At 34.2% G+C, this 22,992-nt stretch overlaps 1 protein-coding gene across 1 annotated transcript in view; it reads right to left on the reverse strand.

Moving 5' to 3' along the window:
* Positions 1-999: 999 nt before the first annotated feature.
* The window catches only part of LOC132546388 (protein unc-80-like), a 49,255-nt gene continuing 27,262 nt past the window's right edge, over positions 1,000-22,992 (reverse strand). The window contains exons 33-59 of the mRNA XM_060210103.1: positions 22,810-22,906; positions 21,506-21,627; positions 20,771-20,956; positions 20,329-20,373; positions 19,907-20,091; positions 18,366-18,495; positions 18,075-18,143; positions 17,610-17,717; positions 17,381-17,491; positions 16,857-17,014; positions 16,324-16,449; positions 15,815-16,025; positions 15,482-15,561; positions 14,988-15,111; positions 14,540-14,579; positions 13,985-14,040; positions 11,342-11,524; positions 10,369-10,492; positions 9,968-10,186; positions 9,512-9,607; positions 8,606-8,694; positions 8,209-8,377; positions 7,151-7,282; positions 6,835-7,023; positions 6,489-6,635; positions 5,378-5,790; positions 1,000-5,260 (exon numbers count right to left, since the gene is read on the reverse strand). Coding sequence (XP_060066086.1) covers positions 4,928-5,260; positions 5,378-5,790; positions 6,489-6,635; positions 6,835-7,023; positions 7,151-7,282; positions 8,209-8,377; positions 8,606-8,694; positions 9,512-9,607; positions 9,968-10,186; positions 10,369-10,492; positions 11,342-11,524; positions 13,985-14,040; positions 14,540-14,579; positions 14,988-15,111; positions 15,482-15,561; positions 15,815-16,025; positions 16,324-16,449; positions 16,857-17,014; positions 17,381-17,491; positions 17,610-17,717; positions 18,075-18,143; positions 18,366-18,495; positions 19,907-20,091; positions 20,329-20,373; positions 20,771-20,956; positions 21,506-21,627; positions 22,810-22,906 — 3,942 coding nt within the window. The 3' untranslated portion in view covers positions 1,000-4,927. The remainder of the gene's footprint in view (positions 5,261-5,377; positions 5,791-6,488; positions 6,636-6,834; positions 7,024-7,150; positions 7,283-8,208; positions 8,378-8,605; positions 8,695-9,511; positions 9,608-9,967; positions 10,187-10,368; positions 10,493-11,341; positions 11,525-13,984; positions 14,041-14,539; positions 14,580-14,987; positions 15,112-15,481; positions 15,562-15,814; positions 16,026-16,323; positions 16,450-16,856; positions 17,015-17,380; positions 17,492-17,609; positions 17,718-18,074; positions 18,144-18,365; positions 18,496-19,906; positions 20,092-20,328; positions 20,374-20,770; positions 20,957-21,505; positions 21,628-22,809; positions 22,907-22,992) is intronic.

The following is a 22,992-nucleotide window of genomic DNA, read 5'->3' on the forward strand; positions in this document are numbered from 1 at the left end:
AGGTTACGGTTAAGGTCACACAATGAAAAAATTTGGTATCACCGGGAAGCTCGTGTCAAAAGACACGCACTTGCCAAATATTAAATCCCTACCTCTAATGATGTAACAATTATGGCCAATGTTAAAATGTTTGAAATGTAGGTCAAAGGTTACGTTAAATGTCACATAGTCAACAATTTTGTTACCATCGGAAAGGACTTGTCACAAGAAACAAACATAAAATTATGAAAGCCCTACCTCTCACAGTGCAAAAGTTATGGGCAAGGTTAAAGTTCACAACAGAAAAACGAATAGACAGCACAAAAACAGCATGTCCCCGATCTTTCGATCTAGGGGCATACAAAAACATTAGAATAAAAATGTATCAGACGTCTTTAATTCCATCTCATCGAAAACAAATATAATTTGTGTGAAAAAAGGATCGATCACAGAACGTAAGAAAATGATCAGTGCAATCAGTTTTCAAACATGAATTCTGCAACTGGACACAAATTTTCATCACCCTGATTTCTGCACTAATTATTTTGCGTGATTCAGGAATGAAATAAGAACTCTTCAAGATGGCGTGACTACTGTTTTACTGGCCTGTAGGGATCGACACAGTAACTACCGCTATTCAACAATGTACTGATAAATGATCTTTATATAAGGTTTGATAAAAATCCACGAAAGACTGATGTTAATTAATGTTTAAATTGAACAGGTTGATATTTTCTATATAAAAATCACCACTGACCTTGGCCCCCTGAAACATGACAATGTCCACTGTATATGCATACTTGATAATTACGTAAATTTAACCAAATTCCATGGAAGAATGCAGTTGTTAAGTGTTTAAATTAAATCAGTTGGGCATAAAATCCTGCAAGACTTCAAGTCCATCACTTGTGACAAAAGACTGGCATATTTTTGTTTAACACTTCAAAACCAGCAACAGGAAGTTGTAAACAGCATCATCCCACAGTTTTTATTGATTTAATTCAATAAATAACGACTCCAGAAGAGAATTCTTTCTTTATTTACTAACATTGTAAACATCACATTTATTGATTATAAATATCAATAACATCATAATACCAACAACTTGTATCACCCAAACACGTGGTTAAATAGACATTATATAACGTGTATATATCAAATACATGTAAACTTAAATATGTGGAAATAATATGTCCATACTACTGTTAACTTTGAAAAAAAATATACACACAAAATCTAAAAATAAATATTTGCTATAAATATATTGCACACTGAAAATCTACATTTAAAACATAGTTTTACCTGGTGATTTCGAGCAAAGCTATAAGTTAAACAAGAGGCCTAGTGGCCTTGACGGTCACCTGAGATAACTAATATTGCGTATAAAGGTTAAAGGGCAAGTAGCTTTCAAGTGTCATGAAAAAATTGTGACATTGCTGATAGTAAGCCATTGTCAATACCTGTATACCATCCTTTACTTATACATCTTACAAAGTTATTTCCAGTGGGAAATAAATGTTATGCTCAAAATTGCAATTTTTCTATAAAAATTATAGTAAAGTTAACCTCCTCCTAGAAAGTATTGTGAAACCAATTTTGGTTAAGCACCTAAAGACACTTGCATCCATAAAGAGCATTTGATTCTACCATATCTGGGTGTTGAGAAGATTTTTGAAATTTGAGTCAGTTCAACCCCTTTTGGCCCCACCCATCAGTCCCTGGGGGCCAGCCAGGATCAATATGGGTATACCATCAAGCTTTCATCCGTTATTTAACAAATTATGCTAAAAAAATAGTTTTCCTTTATAAACTAAACATTACCATCTCCCTATGTGAAATGCGAGATCCTTGGGACATGAAATTCACAATTTTAGTAAAGCACCTTATGATACTTTCATCCACAAAGAACACCTTATTCTACCATATTTTGATTTTGAGAAGAATATTTTTGAAATTGGAGTCAATTTTACCACTATAGGCCCTGCCCATCAGTCCTTGGTGTCAGCCAGGGTCAATATGGGCATACAATTAAGCCCTCATCCTTTGCTCATAATTCTAATAAAATTTCAAATTTTTCCAATGGAAATTTAAACAAATTATGCTCAAAATTTGACCCTTTTGGCCCCATCCCTCAGGTCCCTGTAGGGTGGAGATCGTATAATTCACTAATTTGGTTCATTTTATGCCAGGGAAGGTTTCTGCAAAATTTTATTGAAATCTGTTCCAGGATTTTTATAAAGAAGTCAAAACTATTTAATTGTTTACAGACGCATTATGTATAAATGCACAACACACGACACAAAACGCCAGACAAAGGTGATTGCAATAGGTCACCGTGTGACTTTGCCTCAGGTGACCAAAATAGTTATAAATTATTAGCAAACAGCAGTTAGTCTCAGTACTAAATCACAAACTCAATAAATATGTATTAATACTTATACAATAACAATAAACAAAGGGATATTATTTGCAGGTTAAAATATTTGGCATATAATACTTGTGTAAATGTAGTTATTTTCTCAGAGTTCAAATTTTTGCTATTTTCGAGGGTGGAATTAACTGGTGAAAAAAATATCCTTAAAACTAGAATAAGGAAAGATAACCTTCATCCATCATGTCACTTCTATATACAACCTTTTAGCTCTATGATAACTTTGAAGTGAGGAAAACATTTACTGTGCTGATAGTTTCCCTGATCTCACTAAAGCTGGAATACGCCAGGTCAGTATGAGATTCCCATCTTAAAAAAAGACATAGATCAGATTGAGATGACACATCGTGCTAGATTCATAACTAACTGTCACCAACATATTTCCAATTTCGGTAACATGCTGGGCCAATTACAGTGGTGTAGTCTGACACATAGTTGTTGCGATTCTTGCTTCAATATGATGCACAAGATTGTCAACAAAGATAGATATCTGTATGCCAGACTTAAAGTTACCCAATCGAATATCCAAACACTCTCATTCTCTCTTTCAAAACCCACTCCTGTAGAGCCTCTCCACAAAATTTTTTTCCTCTCTCGAACTATCCCCACTTGGAATTCTCTTCCTCCTTACTTAGCAACATTTCATCCTTCAAGACTAAACTATCTATTTACAAACATAATTAAAATTTCTATGAATACACTAACAATACCACATCTAATTTACATAATCTTCACTCAGTTGAAGTAGGCAATAAATATTAAAACTAGAACTTTTTAACAAGTTATACTTCCAAGTAGTGTCAGTTTATTGACTGGGAGACTCACCAGAATACTTCCCATCCGATTTATCAATATTGTTAAAACTTCCCTTCAATATCACAAGACAAAAACTGGTTTGATTTTTATTATAACATAAACATAACATAATTAGGTGACTAAAACCTGACCACCTTTAACCATAACTATCATCATCAATCTGACCATTTGATTTTAATGCGTTGAATTCATTCTCACACAAGTTTTGGTATTGTTCATAATTCAAATGATATTTATAAGATTTTGTTGACTAGTTCATACACCTGAAAACATTGAAAAGAACAATGAAATCTGGAAAATAAGTTCCAGCAAGAACTAAAATATTGAAAGACAAAATATTCTCAGATATCAAACAAACTCTGATAGTTTTCAATGCAACAGCCAATATCACTACAGAATACGGCTGATTATGACTGATAAAGCTATAGAGAACCAAGAAAACATGTTGATCAAATAACGATATACACTACACTGTCATCATCCTCGATACTCCAGGAGTTGTGATAATTTTCACTCTCTTCACCTCTGGAATATTTCATGGCAAAATTGAAGGCACAAGCAAAGTAAATTGATTTATCTAGGGTGGGTTTCAGGGAAAAAAACCAATTACAGACAAATATGCTCCTTTGATAATTACAAAGGATTGACATCAAACTTCAAATCCAGTACCACATACCGTTATGCAACCTTGAGATTTGCTTGATGTCCATCAACGCATCAAACTAGTCTTCTCAACATATCCACAAGTTGTTGTACATGGAACATCCAATTTACACATGAAATGTTCCAGGGGTGCAGAGAGTGATTGTAAGTGTGGTGAGTAATATACTGAATTCTCTAGGTCTTCACAAGTTTGTCAACAACTATGGATCACAAATGATAAATATGGTGCACTATTTTTTTTGCAACCTTTGAACATTGAACTGAAGTTTTTATTTATGTTTTTCTCTTAACAATCCAGCAGCAGCAGCAGCAGCAGCTTATATAATACTGGATTCAATGTTCCGTCAGACATCACTTATCATTTCATGTGACTCTATACAACAGGATAAAACTTTTCAGCAAGTTGTAAGCTTAACTTTATCTCTGAATGCTTTTATCCACAGATTAATGTTGCAATACTGTCAGTAATTATGTACATCTAGTATACTAAACATGTCACATACAAACCACACAGTTTCTTCTCTCAGGTATTTATAACATGTACAATGAATTTTTTTTAATTATTTGCATAATATTAAATATTTTCAGTAAATTCTAATATAACATAACATGTAGGTTTTTTCCATTTACCAGTATAAATTTCCAATTGGGATGTTTTATATGAATTCTTTCTATAAGAAAACATTTTACTAACAGCCTATTGTTTGGTGTTTGTTTTATACATTTTAGAACATTCACAGCTGTGATTAAAAATCAAACACCCTATCTACATTCCCAACAAGACAATTGGACGGACAAACAGATACACATCTTAACAACTAAATTTCTACATCAATTAAATGCCCTTGTTACATTTTATGCTTCACAACAATGTCATTTCTCACAACTACTCCTCAGTAGCATGACATATCATCGCCAGCTTTGGTATTTGAATGTCCTGAGGATGTTAAACTGTATTTCATGACAATGACATTCCTGTATATACCAAATTTCTACGCAGCATTTCCTGAATTCAAGGATACTCTCTTGTCTTTTATATCACATAACAGTGTCTCTTGTTCTGCCTCTTTCATCAAAATAAATACACATGGACTGAGGAGAATTCAGAGAATCGTCATCCTTCAGCAATGCTGAACTCTCGTTGGCATTCAGTGAATCACTTGAGTCATACTGGGAAATGTATGCCTGATTTCTGGTTGGACTTGCTGTTGGTGATTGACCAACTCTAACAGGACTACATGATGGTGATCGAGACCTCACTATGCGAGCACCTTGCCTTGCAATGCGGCCTCTGGCTGTCCCAGGGGCATGGAAGTCTCCATGGGGATCGTCATGTGATTTGGACCGCTGAATATAACGGGGCCTACTTGGCTGTAAAATAAAAAAAAATCATATCAGTATTGTCATGTGTAAATCTGTTCTCAACAATAAAACACCAATTAATTCATTTAGAAACAAACCTTTAGAAACAAACACCATTCCTCATACCTTCATTTCTACACTCTCTGGTATTGTCTCCACCGAACGGGCAGCACTTGGAGACGTTGCTCCTACTAGTGTTGCTCTTGCTTGTCGAAGATTTTGGAGCTCTGCCTCGGTGCTCTCTTGCAGGAATGCGTATGACCTGTTGGGTGGTGATCTGTGAGGTTTTGGAGGAGAAGCAGCATGATATCTATGGGTTGGGGATCCATGGTAGGCAGGGCGACGAGTAGGTGAACCCCTTGGAGATTTCTCAGTTGTATCGCCACCATTTTTACTTCCATAATGCCCTTTGCTGGATGTTTTTGTTTTCTTACGTTTGAATGTTTTTCGACTTTTGATATCCTGTCGCTGGAACCTATGTGACCTCGGGTCAAGGTCAGGGCTAGTCATACCACCAAAATGACCTGATAAGATATTACCTGTAAATACATAAATATATATATGGTGTATTCATTGTGTTATAAACCAGAAACATGTTGTTTAAAATTTTGATGTAAATGAATAAATTTACTGAAGACAAAATTTGAAAGCAGAGTGTAAGTCATACAACTCATTACCAGTGTATACAATGTACTTATCACAAGACTTACAGTCAATCAAATATATCTTAACTCTCCATTAACAAATTGTTACAGGAAAACCTGTCATCAATTCAACAAGATGTGTTTGAAATATTAGGTTGATGTTCATGATGTTGTAGACTCTATCCAAGTTTGAAACCAATTCCTTCAGGAAGACAGTCCTTGGTAATATATAAAGTCCTATGAGTTTCATTTCACCCAAAAATCTTAATCAATTTCATTTAATAGCAGCATAGTGTCTCAGACCTTTAGGAAGCACATTTTTTGGTATATATTTAAAATACAGACAAATTGGTTTCTCTGCATAAGTGAACAGGCCTTAATAAATTCATAGTAATTCATTGGAGATATATCAACAATAATCAATTTGTATTGAACACCAGCTTCCATAAAACTGCAAAAGTATACACACTTAGACAATGGTTATTATTAATTGAATGAATATATATTTTAAATCTACACAGAAATTCAATCACCATTGACATTTAATCTACCAGCATTTAGTTGTTCCTTTAACAAATTTAATTAAACCTTACCTCCTCCATTAGGTGTGTCTCCTTCGTCACTCTCATATAGAACACTTGCTGGTTCATCAAAACTGCTCTGTTTGGAAGCACCAGGCGACCTAAGCACGATGTTTGGCTGTCGCTGTATCTTGGTGGCTTCAGACATCACTATAGTGTCTGAAACAGATACAGGATATTGACAGGTAACTGAAAACTGAATTCTTCATGAATCAAATCGTGAGGGATGTGTACCAGGAATACCACAGAAACTTTTGCTGTTTGACTAAAATCAAAATCCAATCTAAGCGTTGTGAGGTAAACAGAAACTTCCACGCCTTATGCATTACTATTAACCAAAATAAAATAAAATTATTACCTCCAGGAGAGATATCCTCCATTGTTGGTCTCCGGAACTTCTCCAGGATGTTGCTACCATCTTTTGCAGAAATACGGCGACTCACCTTCCTCTCAGACAAGACAGGACTTGTGCTGTCCAGACTTGAGGTAACAACCGTCGTCTTAAACGGAGCACCTGTACTTGAACTCGACTGGGAAAATATTGTGGCTGGAAATGAGGAGTAACATTAATTAAGAGATGTTCACACTTGTTAACAAAAGCAACACTCAATACATTTTAACATAAGTTTTTAAAATTATTGTAAATGACCTTTCCAGATCTTCACACCACTGACCTCTACTGGCTTTTTTCCCAATGGTGGCTAGTGTGGGTTTGGACACTGGGTTTATGATTTCCACAGCTATGTCTGTAATACTAGCTTGGCGTCGCTGCTCTGGAATCTGGGTCAGTGGCATGTCAGATCTTTCTGTTGTGTCAGTGGCAGATGCAGACCGAAACTCTCCTAATCATCAAATTACCAAAAGAAGTGATATTAAAGAATTTCAATAAATCTTTTCACTGCTAACCACCGTTTTCTCAAGCTTTCGCCTGCTCCCCAGATCTCAACCCTTATAGCCATGTAATTGTCTCCTTGTCACTTATGGACCTGTCTTTGAAGCTGAATTAGCCACAATAGCTTAGTCGGTTAGAGCGTCAGCCTATGTAACATGAGGTGAAGATCTGAGGTATGTGGTTTGACACTCCCTACCTGTGGCAGTTTGTATTCCTTAGGAAACTGAGAAATGGAGCAGTCTGTACTATTTTGGTTGTGTCCCTGGGCAAGACACTTTACCTTAATTATTCTGGAGAGAATGCAATGGGCCTCCCCTACATAGTTCAGTGAGGCAGACACCAGTTACTACAAGGAGACCCTGGATCTAATGACCCTGGCTGTTTGTGGGGTGACAAATCTTACAAATAAACCTGTCCTGAATCTTGGTCAGCCATGTACCCTTGCTATCTACACAACTCCACAAAAAGCAACCATATAGCAGATTTCAAGATACCTGCATATTGATTTAACTATCTGTTGACCATGTGTCCTTCTGATCTCACCATTGGGTATCTGATCCCTTGTCTTAACCTCATGATAACCTCCTCTGATGTCCAGTTAAATACCAGTACTTATATAACCTATCTCCAGATATGTATTGCTTTGATGCTTCAATATTCATGTACAGAAGGAGCTTGGTTTTGAAAAATACAATGTGTATTTTGATGTTAACCTTTAAATTTGATGGAGAAGTAGCCAATCCAAAATTGATGTATATGGTTTTTGTTTTGTTAACAGTTAGTATATACTAAGAACACTACATCCTCGGGTAACTTTGGTTCCATCTGATAGCTACATACCTGCTCCAACAGTGTGGAATTCATCTTTGAGTGCCTGAAGCTCGACAGCCAGTTGGAGAAGGATGCTGGCATTACACTTGGGATGTGTAAAGCTGTAGCCAAGCATCTTATCCTTAATGGTCTGCTGGATGTAGTACTCCTGGGCAGTGTCACAATTGATACGCATAATCTGGCAATACACAAATTGTCAGAGGTATAATTACTTACATATAGGAAGCTATATGGTTGCTAATAAACACTAGTCAGAGAACAATCATGAGGAGGTTCATCTATCTGTTTAAGCTAAAGGCTCTTTCTAAGATCCACATTGTTAATGGTTTGTGAAAAACATCTTTATGATAGTTTCTTTTATTTGTTTCTGAAAATTCAAAACCTATTTACAAGTAAAACATCTTACCTTGTATCGTATAAACGGTTGGAGTAACAGAAATATGGATGGTCGGTAGGTTACAACAAAGTCAAGAAACTTCCACATGGGCAAGGAAACTGAAATAATACAGGAATTATAACAAATTCTCCTGTTCTTGGCCTAACTGAGAACGCTTTACTAATTTAACATGTAGAATGATCCAACTTTACTAATTTAACGGTAGATTAGGTCAAGTTTAATGGTTGACATGTGAACAGAGTCCTGTATTTTGAATTTACTCTGTTCTGAGGACGACACACCTAGTGTGTCATGTTTGACACATACAGAATATATTTGTCAAAGATAAAAACAAAGTGACCAGTGGCTCACATTGATATACCTCTCCTCTCATCCAACCCCTGGACCAGAGGTAAGTGGTCATTATTCTCATGTGATTATTTGTAATTACTATAAACATGTTCCGGAGTTCACAAAGTATCTTGTATACAAGCTGTTCGAGGGTGACATTTGCCATTTAACTTGTAATCTTGACCACTGACAACCAAAACATAATCAGGCATAAGCGTTTGTGTTGTGATGTTCACATGTTCACAAAAAATCTTATCCACAAATTTTATTTTCAAATTGGTCAGGGGCAACCTCTGACCTTAAACCTTGACAACCAAAGTAGTAAATCTGTTCGGGGTTCATGAGATATCCTATACACAAGGTTGTCATGCATGTACACAAAAGTATTACTACCGTATATACCCCCTCCTCCCCTTACCTAAGTAAGGGTTATAATGAAGCTAAAAGCTTCCCCTACAATAATTTATCATTCTGGTTGTGATCATATTGCATTAAGTTAGCTATATGTTGATTACAATTTTTGTCCTGTGAAACAAACTGTTTGGGTGCTAACTCATCAATGACTTTAAATCCTGCTGTACTCACCTTTGCTTTTACAGCCTAGGTTCTGTATGCAGTGAGTGACCTTGTGCCACTCAGTACTCAACACCTTGTCAAAACAGGTCATCAAAATCTCCAAACCTGTAAGCAAAAGAAAGGTCTCTATTATTTGAACACATTTTCATTTCTGATGCTAAGAAGTTTAGATCTACAAACTGAAAATGATGTTACAAATCTATAAAAGAAAGAAGTACAACTTTTTAAAAAGGAGGAGGTATTATTTGTTAAATGGTTTCTTTCTACAAAAAAGTTAAAGTCTTTACCCCACACTCAAACAGCAATTGCCCATCAAATGCAAATTAAAAAAAATCTTAGTCTCCAATTTATTGACTTTTCCCTAGTGAAACCCTTAGGTATAGAACACACGGCTTTGTTCCATAATCTGGTCAGGTGATTTTTATGATAACAATTTTTTATCTTTCAATCTTCATTGAGGTATACCTAAGTAGGCTGTGTGTAGTAACATTTCATTCTCATGCTTGAAGCCCTTGTCCAGCTGTCCATAACTGCTACAGCGGTGATTCTCGCTGATAGACAGGTGATGCAATGTTGTCTTGGTATTACCCTGCTGTTGGGAACGGATCTTCACTGGTGGGCAAAGTACATTCAAGCTCACCTGGAGAGCAAACTTGACATCCTCTGTATTCATCTTGGGTGTGTCTATAACATATGAAAAGATATTTTTGTGCCTTCTACATGTGTATTGAGTCAAATTTTTGCCTCTGAATCTGAAGTATCTTGTCTATCTAAAGAAATGACTATGAAACATGTATTTAAACTATTTCATAGTCAAAGGCAAACTAACAAGGCAATAAGGTTGAATCAATTTCTTGTGTACTCACCTTTTCTACCACAGCCTAAGCGAACACACAGAGGCAAGATGAAGTTGACAAGGATGTTGATGTACCTCTCTGGTGTAGGGAACTCAGCCATTCCTCCACAAATCTGTTCCAGGGAGAACTGCTCCTGGTAACAACAACAGTGTTTCTTTGTATCATATGTATCAAAGTCAAGGCTTGGGCTTGTAGCAAAAAAATTATATATCATTTGTAATCCAACTCAGTGATAATAAGACATAAATGGGTTTATACATGGCATGGGTTTAATGCCAAACAAACGTATTACACTGATTTGATTATTCTTGGCAAAATGTAGAAAACCACTGGGTCTGGTTATTATATCTAGAGTTAAAATACCCCTCTCATTTTTTGTTAGTTTTACAATCTTCAGGAAATGACTCCAGTGACAGCAGAAATACATATTAACTATAATTAACATATTAGGAGAGAGTGGCAGAAGGTCTGTTAAAGTATCTCTAATCCAATGTGTTGCCCTCTTCGTATATCTTGGTATTTGTGAGGGTGTGAGTTCCATAAATAACCTGCTTATTACAAAATAACTTACAGTGTCATGACAAGAATACCACATCACAGAAAGTGTAATATATAACTCTGACCTTTTATACCCCACTCATGGTGTTAAAAGTTGGGTCTTTAAGCCTGATTAGTATACGTTGTTTAATTTGTTTCGCAGTTGTATTAAAATTAAATTTAAATCTTAGAGTAAAGCAATAATGGTTAAGTTTCTATCAACAATACAACCATTCTGCCACCTGGGAGGATACAACTTGCTTCCAAAGCATGTATCACAATGCATCTTTATCTATTATAGTGTATTATAGTTTATTTATCTGTGGTTTGTTATTAAATAATTATTAATATTTTCATTGGATCATCCCAACAGAATTTACTTTTGAAAACGGTGTGTTTGTGAAGTAACAATCTAGGAAATCCTAATTTCTTGACACATACTTACCCCTAAAGCAGCCATCTGCATTGCCACTAGTTTTACAACAGCAGAAGAAAATGATGGTGGAGTGAGTATGCTCTGGGTGATGTGTTCAATACGATGACTTCCATGAAAACTGAACAAGTTTTCAGGCAGCACAGCTCCCCCTGGGCCAGACAGTATGATACTGAGGACAGCCCCAATTAATGTCTGAAAAATCAAGTCAATTTCAAAATCATTCTGTTGACATTCAATTTCTAGATGATATTGTATTAAGAAAATCTGAAAACAAAATTTATACATCAGTACATATAATTAAAAAAATTATCAATTCAATGTATCAACCCATATATCTATGATGCAGAATCTATAAAACAATCATTAAGAAAGAAACAAAATACTAGTATGTGTGATATTTAACTATTTGACGGTAAGAAATATTTCACAATGTACAAAACCAGTACAACCAACATCATATAGTGATATTCAGATTTAATATTAGCATTATAAATATCATACACAATTCATGATACATCTGTTCTTGGAAACGGCTTAATCATCACCATACATAATCCATTATTATCTTATTATCATGATGATATCAATTTGTAGCAAAACAACTACATCAATTTAACAGTGGTTAATTTCTGTACTAAATCAATTAAATTTTAGTTACTAAATATAACTACATCTCCTACACTGTCTAACTCTCATATATATCTGTTAGTGTCTATCAGATATACTTACACTTATAATTCATTAGTTGCTAATTACAACATATAATCCGTGGTAAAACCTAAAACCATATTTCATACAATAACAATATACAATAATTACCAATCTCAATTTCTCATCTGCAAACATCAATAATCTATCAATGTCTAATTCCAATAATTTTACATTTTAATGTCTATAACTACACATGATTAATCCCAAGGTAATGTCAATTATGTGATTCACTACTATAGTATCTGTTATGAAAAGTCCATTTTTCAACAAAACATATAAAGGGATTATATATAATTCTTAATATGGATTGAAGAATGTATGGGTGGGTCCTCAGTTTTTTTTCCAGAAAGCACCAAAAGGTATTTTAATGCATATTCCTAAATTAAGTCAAGATTACTTGATAAATGTAAATGAAAAACACTTATTGTCCAGGAATAATTAACACAAATACAAGTGATGATCCATGTAATTATAATATGACCTCAATTCCTGTCATTTACTCATCATTATTATAAATGGAGTATATGCATAAGCCACATAGAATATTTAATTCACTAGAAATGATGTTCACATTCAGCGAAATCAATAAGCAGACATATCTTTTGAGATTTATCTTTCCTGGGGTCACACAATTTGGGAAGCAGGAATGGTTTCTTACTGAAAAACTACAATGTAATGATACAAGTTGAAAATCTGGAAACCTCATCGCCTCAAGTTACCTTATCACTTAAACTTTATATAGCTCTGTCTTCAGTAAAAACATTTTTCAGACTAAAAAATGGGAAGTAAATTATGAAGTTTTACTTCTCTCAGCTAAAGTGTTTGCAAAACAAAGGACAATAATACCAAGGGCTGTAATGTTCACTCAAGGGGAAGCAAGGCAACAATACATAACCTTGTTTGTAAAGATACTGTACTGAGTAAGCAATGAAAAATATTGGTAGAAACAGCTAAAAGCTGCTACAAACTGTAACAGCTTCTATGGAATCACCTTCAAGCAAATACATGCAATAGAAAACTGTTTATTGTAATAAGGAATGCCAGGAAGTAAATGGCCTAAATCAAAATTCTGTTAGTTCTATAGTTAGTCCTTTAGAGATTTACCAAGTTGCTCCAAGACTTTCAGGTACTCAGGTAAATAAATGCTGTTGTATTTTCAATCTAAATAACATGCTTTGACATCAAGTGAAACCAATTATACTACACTCTTCAGCCAATTATAGAATCTGCCTGCAAACGTCTCGGCCAGCGATGGAATTAGCCAGCAATAGATTTGGCTTTTGATGAATACAAACCATGCTAGATACATGTTTATCTACTTCTGTAGTAAGTGCTTTTAACAACACTTTATGCAAAGCTGAATCTTACTTCAAATCTTGGAGATGTATTTTACCTGTAGTATATTAGACAAATGGCTTTGAGTCCTATCCGAGGGATTATCCTGGAAAGTAAGTATTCTCTGTAATGCTAATAACTAACTGGTTGATACATGTACATGCATTGTATTGTATTGTATTGTCTTGTAAACATGTGAGAGATGATTGAGTCCAACCTGATGGAAAATCTTTAAACGAGATTGGAACAATTTTGTGATGCTGGTGATACTGCATAAGACATTGTCATGCGCTTAACAGGAAAAAAAATCTATTGTTAAAAATCAAAGCTGTGGTGGGTTTAATGGTAAATTTGATTGATTTAACAAAGGAAAAGTCTGGCAAAGACACAAAACACACACAAAATTGAATATTATCAGAGGAAGACAATTGAAAATAGTCACATTTAAAATGAAATGCCACTTCCAAAGAATGTTTTTAAAAATAAAAATAATAAATTTGGGATAACAAAAAGGGAACATGCACCAGTGACTGGTAATCAGTGGCCAGGAAAGTTCTATTTAGGAGAACATGCCGATACAGATGTACATGCATAACATGTTGATACCTTTAAGTGTGGGAGATGTGCTATGTACTGAAACTTCTTCAGTGTGAGAAAAACACCTACAAAACCACACATTAGATAGAAACAAATGAAAAGTTTATATATATATCAACTGTTAAAATATAAAATTGGTGTAATAGGACTTTTCACTGTTGGTAGTGACATTTTCAGAACAAATTTACATGTAGGAATGACAGATCCAAATTGTGCTAGAAGTAAAAAATACATGTGATAAAACTAAATTCTTCAATCAGAATTTTTGAATTAAGATTTAGAAAAAAAATTATAATTGATATGCTCAAAAATAAAAACAATAACATAAGTTTATTATCTGTGTACATAGCAGTGCTAAGGAGCAAATCATCAGGTTGAAAGAAATATATTGCAAACACATCAATTCAGTAAAGTAATTTGTCAACCAGTACACCTATGTGCAAGTTTATCCAAGTTTGGTAAATCTGTATAAAAGATGGCTTTATCTGAAATGATTTGATAAAATGTGCATTAAAGAGTTCCTTTAGGGGTTATGGATAAGTTTGTTAAAAGCATTATGATTACCTTTCAGAAGGTTAGCAGCTGCATCCCAATCTGCTTGTCTCTGAAAAACACACCATATTATTGTTTAGCAAACATCATTAATGTTATGTACCTTGCAACTAACTTTGCAGATGCAAAATCCACTTAATATAATCATCATATTCTTGGCACATTGACAAGTTTGAGTGGCAAAACCGTTAAAAAACATAACACAAGATTTCTATAATGTCATGATTTTATTTGAATTGTTTTTATTGACCTCCTTATATTTATCTAAAATTTCTGTGAGTATGGCCCAAACCATGATTGTAAAGTGTTGTGAGTATCTCTAATTCAGCTACAGAGTTTTATCATCAGTGAAAAACAACACTAAAGATACTTGTTAGAATAGCCTTTCGACTGTGGTATATCTATGGGTTAAAGAACAAGGAAAAAACTGTAAATTGTCAAACAAAATACATGGACTCACTCTTAGGGCAGTCTTTTTAGAAATCTTATTAAAGAGTCGATCAAGCCTTCGCAGGATTAGATTCAGTCCTGGTCGAATGGCTTCTTGTTTCCAGTCAGTAATTGGCAAGATTTCTGTCATATATCTAATTGAAAATAAAACATACAAACAAATTTAAAATTTGCATAAGTGCCTAATTTCATAATGAATAAAATTTGACAATTTATACATAAACATTACATTTTATCATTTGCAGAATATTTAAGCATATTTGTAATTCACTGTACATATATTACAAATACAAAAAAATTATTAAGTATTATTGTGGTATAAAGATCATAAATTCATTCAGATTGTGAGGTTGTTTCCATAATAAACAGATCATAAATCTAAAGAGATCATGTGGTATTTTAATTTGTAGTTCACATTCAACAGACTATCAAGTGTTTAGAAGACTGTGGTATTTCTATACCATAATTATTTTCATGACCAAAAGTCACTTTTGCTAGAAATACCTTTGTAGACCTGTACATCTCAGAGTGTCCGGATCATATGGGGCAAGTTTTAAAAGTGTGTTGGCAATCTCTGCTAGTCGCTGTGAACAAAAAACAGCTATCAAATCGTAACCATTGAATCATACAGATACTCCATATCAATCTTCCTTTCATGGATATTTTGGATTGATTTACAAAATTAAAACTAATATGAAAGTAACTTAATCCTGATCTGATTTTACTGAAATCTTCATCATTCCTAACTCTTGTTAATTTGTATCATATTTCATAGGTAATCCGTTAATAGGTACTCTTTTAATGTTTAATTGTATGATGTGGTTAAGAAATTTGTACATTGTGTGCTTTATGGTCCAGGAGTTCTGGCGGTCTGAAGGAGGGATCCTGCAACATTTTGCGAAGTTCCTTGAGTCGACCTTGGCATGTGGCATAAAACTCTGCCACTACACTGAGAAGAGAGTCCCGAGGTTTGCGGAACTCCGTCCTCATTTCCATGTCCTCACTGTCCTGTGTGTAGACTTTCTTACGACCCTCCTCCATGTGACGACTGTAAACAAGTAGCCATGTATTACTAACTTTTCAACTCTAACGCCAATGATTGGAACATAATTATATGTAATAGATAAAACAGTAAAATAACATAACATCTTTTTACTTAGATAATTTCAAAGCTGGTTTTTAAATTTATTGCAATTTATTTTACAATTTCAATAAAATCAAGTTGTTCATGCTTATTCTCCATTAAAAATTTACATTATTCTGTCAAATTATCTAAAAAATAAATCAATTTCTAAGTCAAAATCTTGTCATCTCATGAAAACCTCAATTATAGGAATTCCACGTACCAGCTCGCATGCGAGTCCTCCCTGTCATCGTAGTAACTAGTCCCACCCAGTGGCGAGTGGTTACTTTGGTTTGATTTCACATTTGGTTTGTCACTCTCCAACTGACGTTGAGGAAGACTCATATTCCTGAAAAAGTGTGCAGTCAAACCTCTAAGGTCTCTGAGGCTGGATACATCTATATAAGTCTGTAAAGAGTCAAAACCTTCACCCCCTATCCCCCTAAAAGAAACAGAAAAAAAATTGGATGTGGCTGGCGTAATGCAGCCCTCCAATCCTATTAATGAAGTTAGTGTTAGTAACATAAAATTCTATGTAAATATAAAATCCCATAAAGTCTTTTCCATTCTAGGTATATAATAAGTCACAGATAGAGAGGGGAAAAAGTAAAAAATAACATTCTATAACTAAAATTTATCATTAATGTATATATGTTTTCAATTCTTTAAATACATAAGGTCAAATTTTATAAAGAAAGCCACAAATAATTTATACAGTTTTAGTGTTATAAGCCATTCAAGAGGATATGTTTGTACCTTGTGAAGTATTCACAGCAGCTGAGCAATGCACGAATGGAAATACCCATATTGTTGATAATGCTGATTTCTGCTCGAGCTGCAGGAGGGTTGTCCTGACGTGTTGTCTCTAAACGTAGATGTTCCAAGTATCGTGGCACCACCACCTCCAATACCGTCTGACATTGTAAATAAAATCTTGTCTAACATAATGGCTACAACATAAATTTCTATAATGATATACATGTATCTCTTGCATTGTCTGAAAATAAATTAAAGAGAAGTTCCCTTTCCTTTGACACCAGTTTGTGAGGTTTATAGGCCAGTGAACAGTTATTTTGAGGTGAAGTTTCCTTTTAATTGCTGTTGGTTACCTCGTAAAACAAAATATGTTAGGCATGTTGCATGTCATCTAGATCAATTAGAGTCACAAACTGTCCTGAGTAACATCAAAGGGAATAATAGAAAAACCAATATATCAATTAGAAGAAATAAACAGTGATATTTATTCTTGAACCTGTGACTTCTAATGTGACAAGACTTACAAGCATCTGTACACTCCTGAAGGAGTCTGGAGCATAACCAATCACAGTCACACACATATTGATGACTTCTATCATCTCCAGGCGGTCGGGGTCATTCTCATAACAGAAATCCTGCAGCAATGAATTACATATATAAATAGTTTTAGAGTTAAAAATGTTAAAAATAGGGGAATAAAAGAACCAGTGTATTTTCATGTATGTGTTAACAAAATTTAGAAGAATATATTACCAGTGCCCGTAATGGCTTCTCTCCCTGGATGAGTTCCAGAACACAAAGGCTATCTACTGTGTCACGCTCAAGGGACAGCAGAAGTTTGAACAGACAAGCAGGCTGCACCTTAAACAAGAATATCAGGATACAAGCAGGCACATACACATTGTAGTACCTGTCATGATATATCAATATCAGTATAGGCATATTTGGTCAAAAAGACACAGTACCTGTCTGAACACACTGGTATCAGGATACCATGTATAAGGCTGAATAAGAGATACTGGGTTTTCTAAAGGTATAATAGGTCAAACAATTTTTCACTTGTATATCACTCTTGTAACACGTACATACTTGTATCTAAAAATCCATCCAAATCATTTTGTCAGTTTTCCCAAGCATGCAAGATCCATTTCATTTCTTAAAGATAAAATACACAACCTACATGTATATGTCAATCTGAATATCCCAGAATGTAATTACCTTTCTGCAATCTACAAGTCCTGTATCTTCAGAGGTCATGTCCAAGAGTGGAGTCACACTGCCAAACATCTACAACAACCAGTACCAAATTCTTATTAAAAAGTGTTGCTTAGAATCTGCCTGGACTAATCCAGGTCAATCAATTTATCACTCTCACTTTTAGATCATCATGATGACAATATGACTAAATACATATCCTTTAATTTCTGGATAAACAATTCACTGTTTACCATATGTTATGTTACTGACCTGGAGGATTAAGTATTGTTTATCATATCTTATGTTACTGACCTGGAGGATGAAAGGCTTCCTGTGTAGGACGTAAAACTGTTTACAAACATACTCTATGGCCTGACACAGAACAGGGTTTGGCTGGTTGTTACTATACATCTTCAGCAGTGTAGGCATCAAGTACAGGAACCTATTGTTAAACCAAAATTCATAATGAAAATCAGACAAGTCAGTTTACCAAATTACAGTCCTCCAGTGTCACAAGAAATTGAACCCATACATCAAGTTTGAAGTTCCAGTGACTAGTAGCTTTGGGAACTAGAGCAAGGACAATCTTTTCCTTTGATGTAGGTCAAAGGCCAGCCTCGATACTCCAGGGGTTACAACTACTTTCGTTTTTTCTGCACCCCCTGAACACATGTCATGGTGAAATTAAAAGCACAAATGAAGTATTTTGATTGATTCTAGGGAAAAAAACTGACCAATCACAGGCTGATACATTCCTTTTGAAGATTTAAAAGGAGCGATGTCAAATTTTAAAGCCAGTACAATATACCATTATGTGATCTTGAGATTTGTTTGATGTACATCAAAGGATCTAACTACTTTTTTTTCTTCTTGTCCAAAAGGTTTTGCTCATGTAATCTTAAATTATGCCATGAAATGTTCCAGGGGTGCAATAAGTGAAAATTATCATAACCCTTGGAATATTGAGGATAGTCAAAGGCCATAATGTAGGTCAAAGTGACTGACCTACATTTTGATACATAACACACTGTCTCAAAAAGGTGAAATTCTATCCCAAGTATTAAGTTCCTGTGATCAGTTGTGTAGAAGACAGTGCCCAAACAAACCTTTTCTTTAATGTAAGTCAGAGGTCAAAATGAAGGTCAATGTGACCTATTTTTGATATATGATACACCATCTAACTCAGGTATCCCATGCGATTAGTTTGTAGACGATAGGGCCCATACAAGATAGCAGAAGGATGGAAGAGCAGACAGACACTTCACAAACCTATAGTACCCTATGGTTCCAGCTGAGCGACTATTTAATAAAGTAGAAATAATTCAAAAACATAATGCAAACTTCATATAGTATTTTTTCATATATAAGTAATGTGTCATGACTCTTAATTTTCTTTTCTTCACACAGGTAAATACCTCTACGGCAAACCAGAAATATGTAAAACCTATATATCACACTTCTTGCTACTATTAAAAGAAGTTTTCTCATAATTGTTTGAAGATACTGTCAATAAATAACTGACAGGGTATCCATTGTTTAACAGAAGTCATCATTCTTACAAATATATATGGATCTTAAAAATGACATATGTGCCATGATCATGAGTTATAGATAGTCAGGTTTCACGACTCAGTTTCATAACCTTGATGGTGACAGTAAATAATTCCAATAGTACCTCTGTTTTAAAGTCAGGGGTGGACTTTTAACTGGACAATAGTACTTGTAGATTATTTTTATCAACAGTAATTTATTTGGGTGGGCTTAATTACAGTTATAAGATTGCTGCCAATTTTTCACAATTTTTGACCCATCTGTTGCTATAGGAACTTGAAACAGGAGTCACAATGGCTTACCCATTCATGGAGAAAATGTGCTTGAAGTGGCGACATGTGTTGATGAGAGTAGACAGACAGAACCTGAGTAAAGCAGTGTCCTCACAGTGTAAAATCACACAACCATTAATCACATTCAGGAACAATTGCAGATCATTTGTCCATGAAAATGTACTCGTCATCGATGAAAAGATGGCTGACATCAACTGCAGCAACAGGAAAGGAATAAGTAACTCTGTATTTATTTATTCTAATCAGTCTCAGGTAACAATGATTAAATCTTATCCTTATAAAAAGCAAACCTAGACTGATTACACGATAAAACTTGTAACAAATTGTGCATATACATCTTACTTTTGTTTATCAAATCATTAGTTTATGTTCTTTATCACTCATACCTTGAGTTTTTCAACTTCTATGTAAGATTATGGTTAAATAATTACCTTAACCCAAGAGAGTTTATGTAGAGTATCCAGGCCATACAGCTCCTATAACATTCAATATACAGAGAGTATAATGAGATGGAATCTTGTGTACTACTGAAAATTATCAATGACTGTGTAAATATCTACTTACAAGACTCTTCATAAAACAGTTTTATCATAAATACAATGAATGTATTGAACATGGCCATCTTTACAGATCTAATTTCCATATGAATTTTATTTGAAGGTATAGAACTCATTACATAAATTACATATATATTACCAGTTCAAATCTTCTACATATTCTACACACATATAAAAGAAGTGTATCTTCCTATGCTTTTAAATTCTGAATTTGATATCAAAGATAGAAACATTGATCATTATTTCCCAATATGACATCTCCGTTTCAATCATTGACTTAAGAAGCATTTGTAGTATGACATGATCCACAACCTACCTCTCCCCATTTTCCATGGTACAGTCCAAACTCTGCTTCCAGAGCTTTTCGTGGAAATGATGGCTGCTTCAAAAACTCTTCATGTAAAAAGGAGACATGATTCTGCATCTGATGTGAAGCTGTACTCTTGAGCACAGAATGAGTAAATAAGACCTTGCCGATCTCAACAAATTTCAGAATAAAAGCCTGCAAGTAGATAAAGCAAATCTCATACATAGGTCCTAAAATAAGCTATAAAACACATACATTTTGTGAGTACAATTATTTCAAATACCTAAAACAGAAACACATAACTGTAAAGAGAACTTGTAAATTTTAATCAAGACAGAATACTTATTAACAATGGATGTGTTATATCATAATGTTAAGTATTTCCTACAAAATATGGGGAACCTGATAATGAAAAATTGAAACTCATTTCTTTGATATTATTTCAAGTATGGTATAAAGCGGTCTTGTTCCTTTCACAGGTAAACAAATAAATTACTCCTGTCATGTTAAGATAGATAAAGTTATCATATACATGCACCATATATATATATATAATTTTAGTGTTTCTTTTTAAATTCAATGATTCAAATCATCATGGAAATAAAAAAGACCAAACATCCATTAAAAACAAAGCCTAGTACCCAGAAACAAATTAATAAAAAGGACTTTCAGAATATACTTTGGGAAAGGAAACAAATACAATTTTCTTTCGCTCTATACTATTCTACCTGCTTATAGCCCTACCTGTTTCTCCAAACTCTGGAAGGCATGATCTGGATTCATTTTGACAAGGCTCAGCTGGGGGTAGACATTCCTTCTGAAGAAGTAGAAATCACGCACATAGGCATTCAGGTTATGAATCTGGTCTGAAAATAAAGAAAACAAAAAGATTTCTAAATATTTGATTAAACTTTTTAATTTACAATCCTACATATCTTATAGTCAAACAAGGAATACTTGGTAAAGGCTATGAATATGAACTTCCTGGTTTCCTGTTTCCATATTTCATATTAAGATGAAAACAAAATTAACACCACTTGCTAAGTACCATTCATTCACTAGTATTTTTATCATATCTTTCATATTTACTAAACTAAATTAACAAGAGAATCAATGATACTGGTGGATGCTCCCTGAAAACAATTTTATTGGACACATTGACTGTTTTTCAACAAAGGGCTATAATTCTGAATTTGATATACTGCACATTCTCTTAATATTATCAATGTATAAAACAAATTTAATGATACAAATCTTAATGCACAGCAAAATTTAAACAAAGGGCAATAACTGAGGAGTCATGACAGAGACTTTGCTCCATTGCACCTTCTTTTGTATGACTGATTATACATCATGTTTCAATATCCAGACAAAGTAATGCTCCGGGCACAAAATTTAAACAAAGCGCAATAATTCTGTAAGTGAGAGGTCCAGGGCCCTGAATTTGGTATATAGCACATTGTCTTAGTATCATCAATGCATACACTAACTTTCATGATTCTTGCTTAACTGTAGGCAAAGTTATATTCCTGACAAGAAAATTTTAACAAGGGCAATAACTCTGTCATTAAGAAGTTGCATGCCCTATCATTGGTACACTGCACACTGTAGATGTATGACCAATATATACACCAAGTTTAATCCTATATATAATAATTATCCTTCCTTAAATGCAAGCAAAATTAGACTCTGGTCAAGATATTTAAAGCTTAACTGTAGGGGAAGTTATGCTCCAGACATGAAAGGATGGATGGAAAGACAGATGAACTGACATGACGGCGACTATATGCTCCATTGAAAATTTTTGGGGAGCATAACAAAAGTTAATTTAATAATAAAAACATGATGCGAGTAAATAAAAAGAAAAATGAATGAGCATGATATTTACAGAATGCTGATTCATATTTATCTTTGACATGTACTAGTTATAAAAAATAAATTGAAATACATAATAAAACTATTTCAAAAATATCTAGAAGTAATTATCTTCTATAAAAATCATTATCCTCCCATGCCAATTCTTTAGATAAGAGTAAATGAAGACTTACTTGACTTGGTATCTACCAGGAAATAGGAAGAATATTCATCCTCTGGTACATTGAAGAAATCCAGACTCTCCTGGAGAATCTGGGAGAACTGGGTATCCTGAGAGAAAATCATTGATAAATACCTTAGTGTATCTTATAAAAAACACACACATATATAAGGTTAACCTTTTTAACAATACCTGC

The sequence above is a fragment of the Ylistrum balloti genome, unplaced genomic scaffold (assembly GCF_031769215.1).
Source record: "Ylistrum balloti isolate Yb309-2 unplaced genomic scaffold, AGI_CSIRO_Ybal_v1 Utg369888, whole genome shotgun sequence".
Lineage (NCBI taxonomy): Eukaryota > Metazoa > Mollusca > Bivalvia > Pectinida > Pectinidae > Ylistrum > Ylistrum balloti.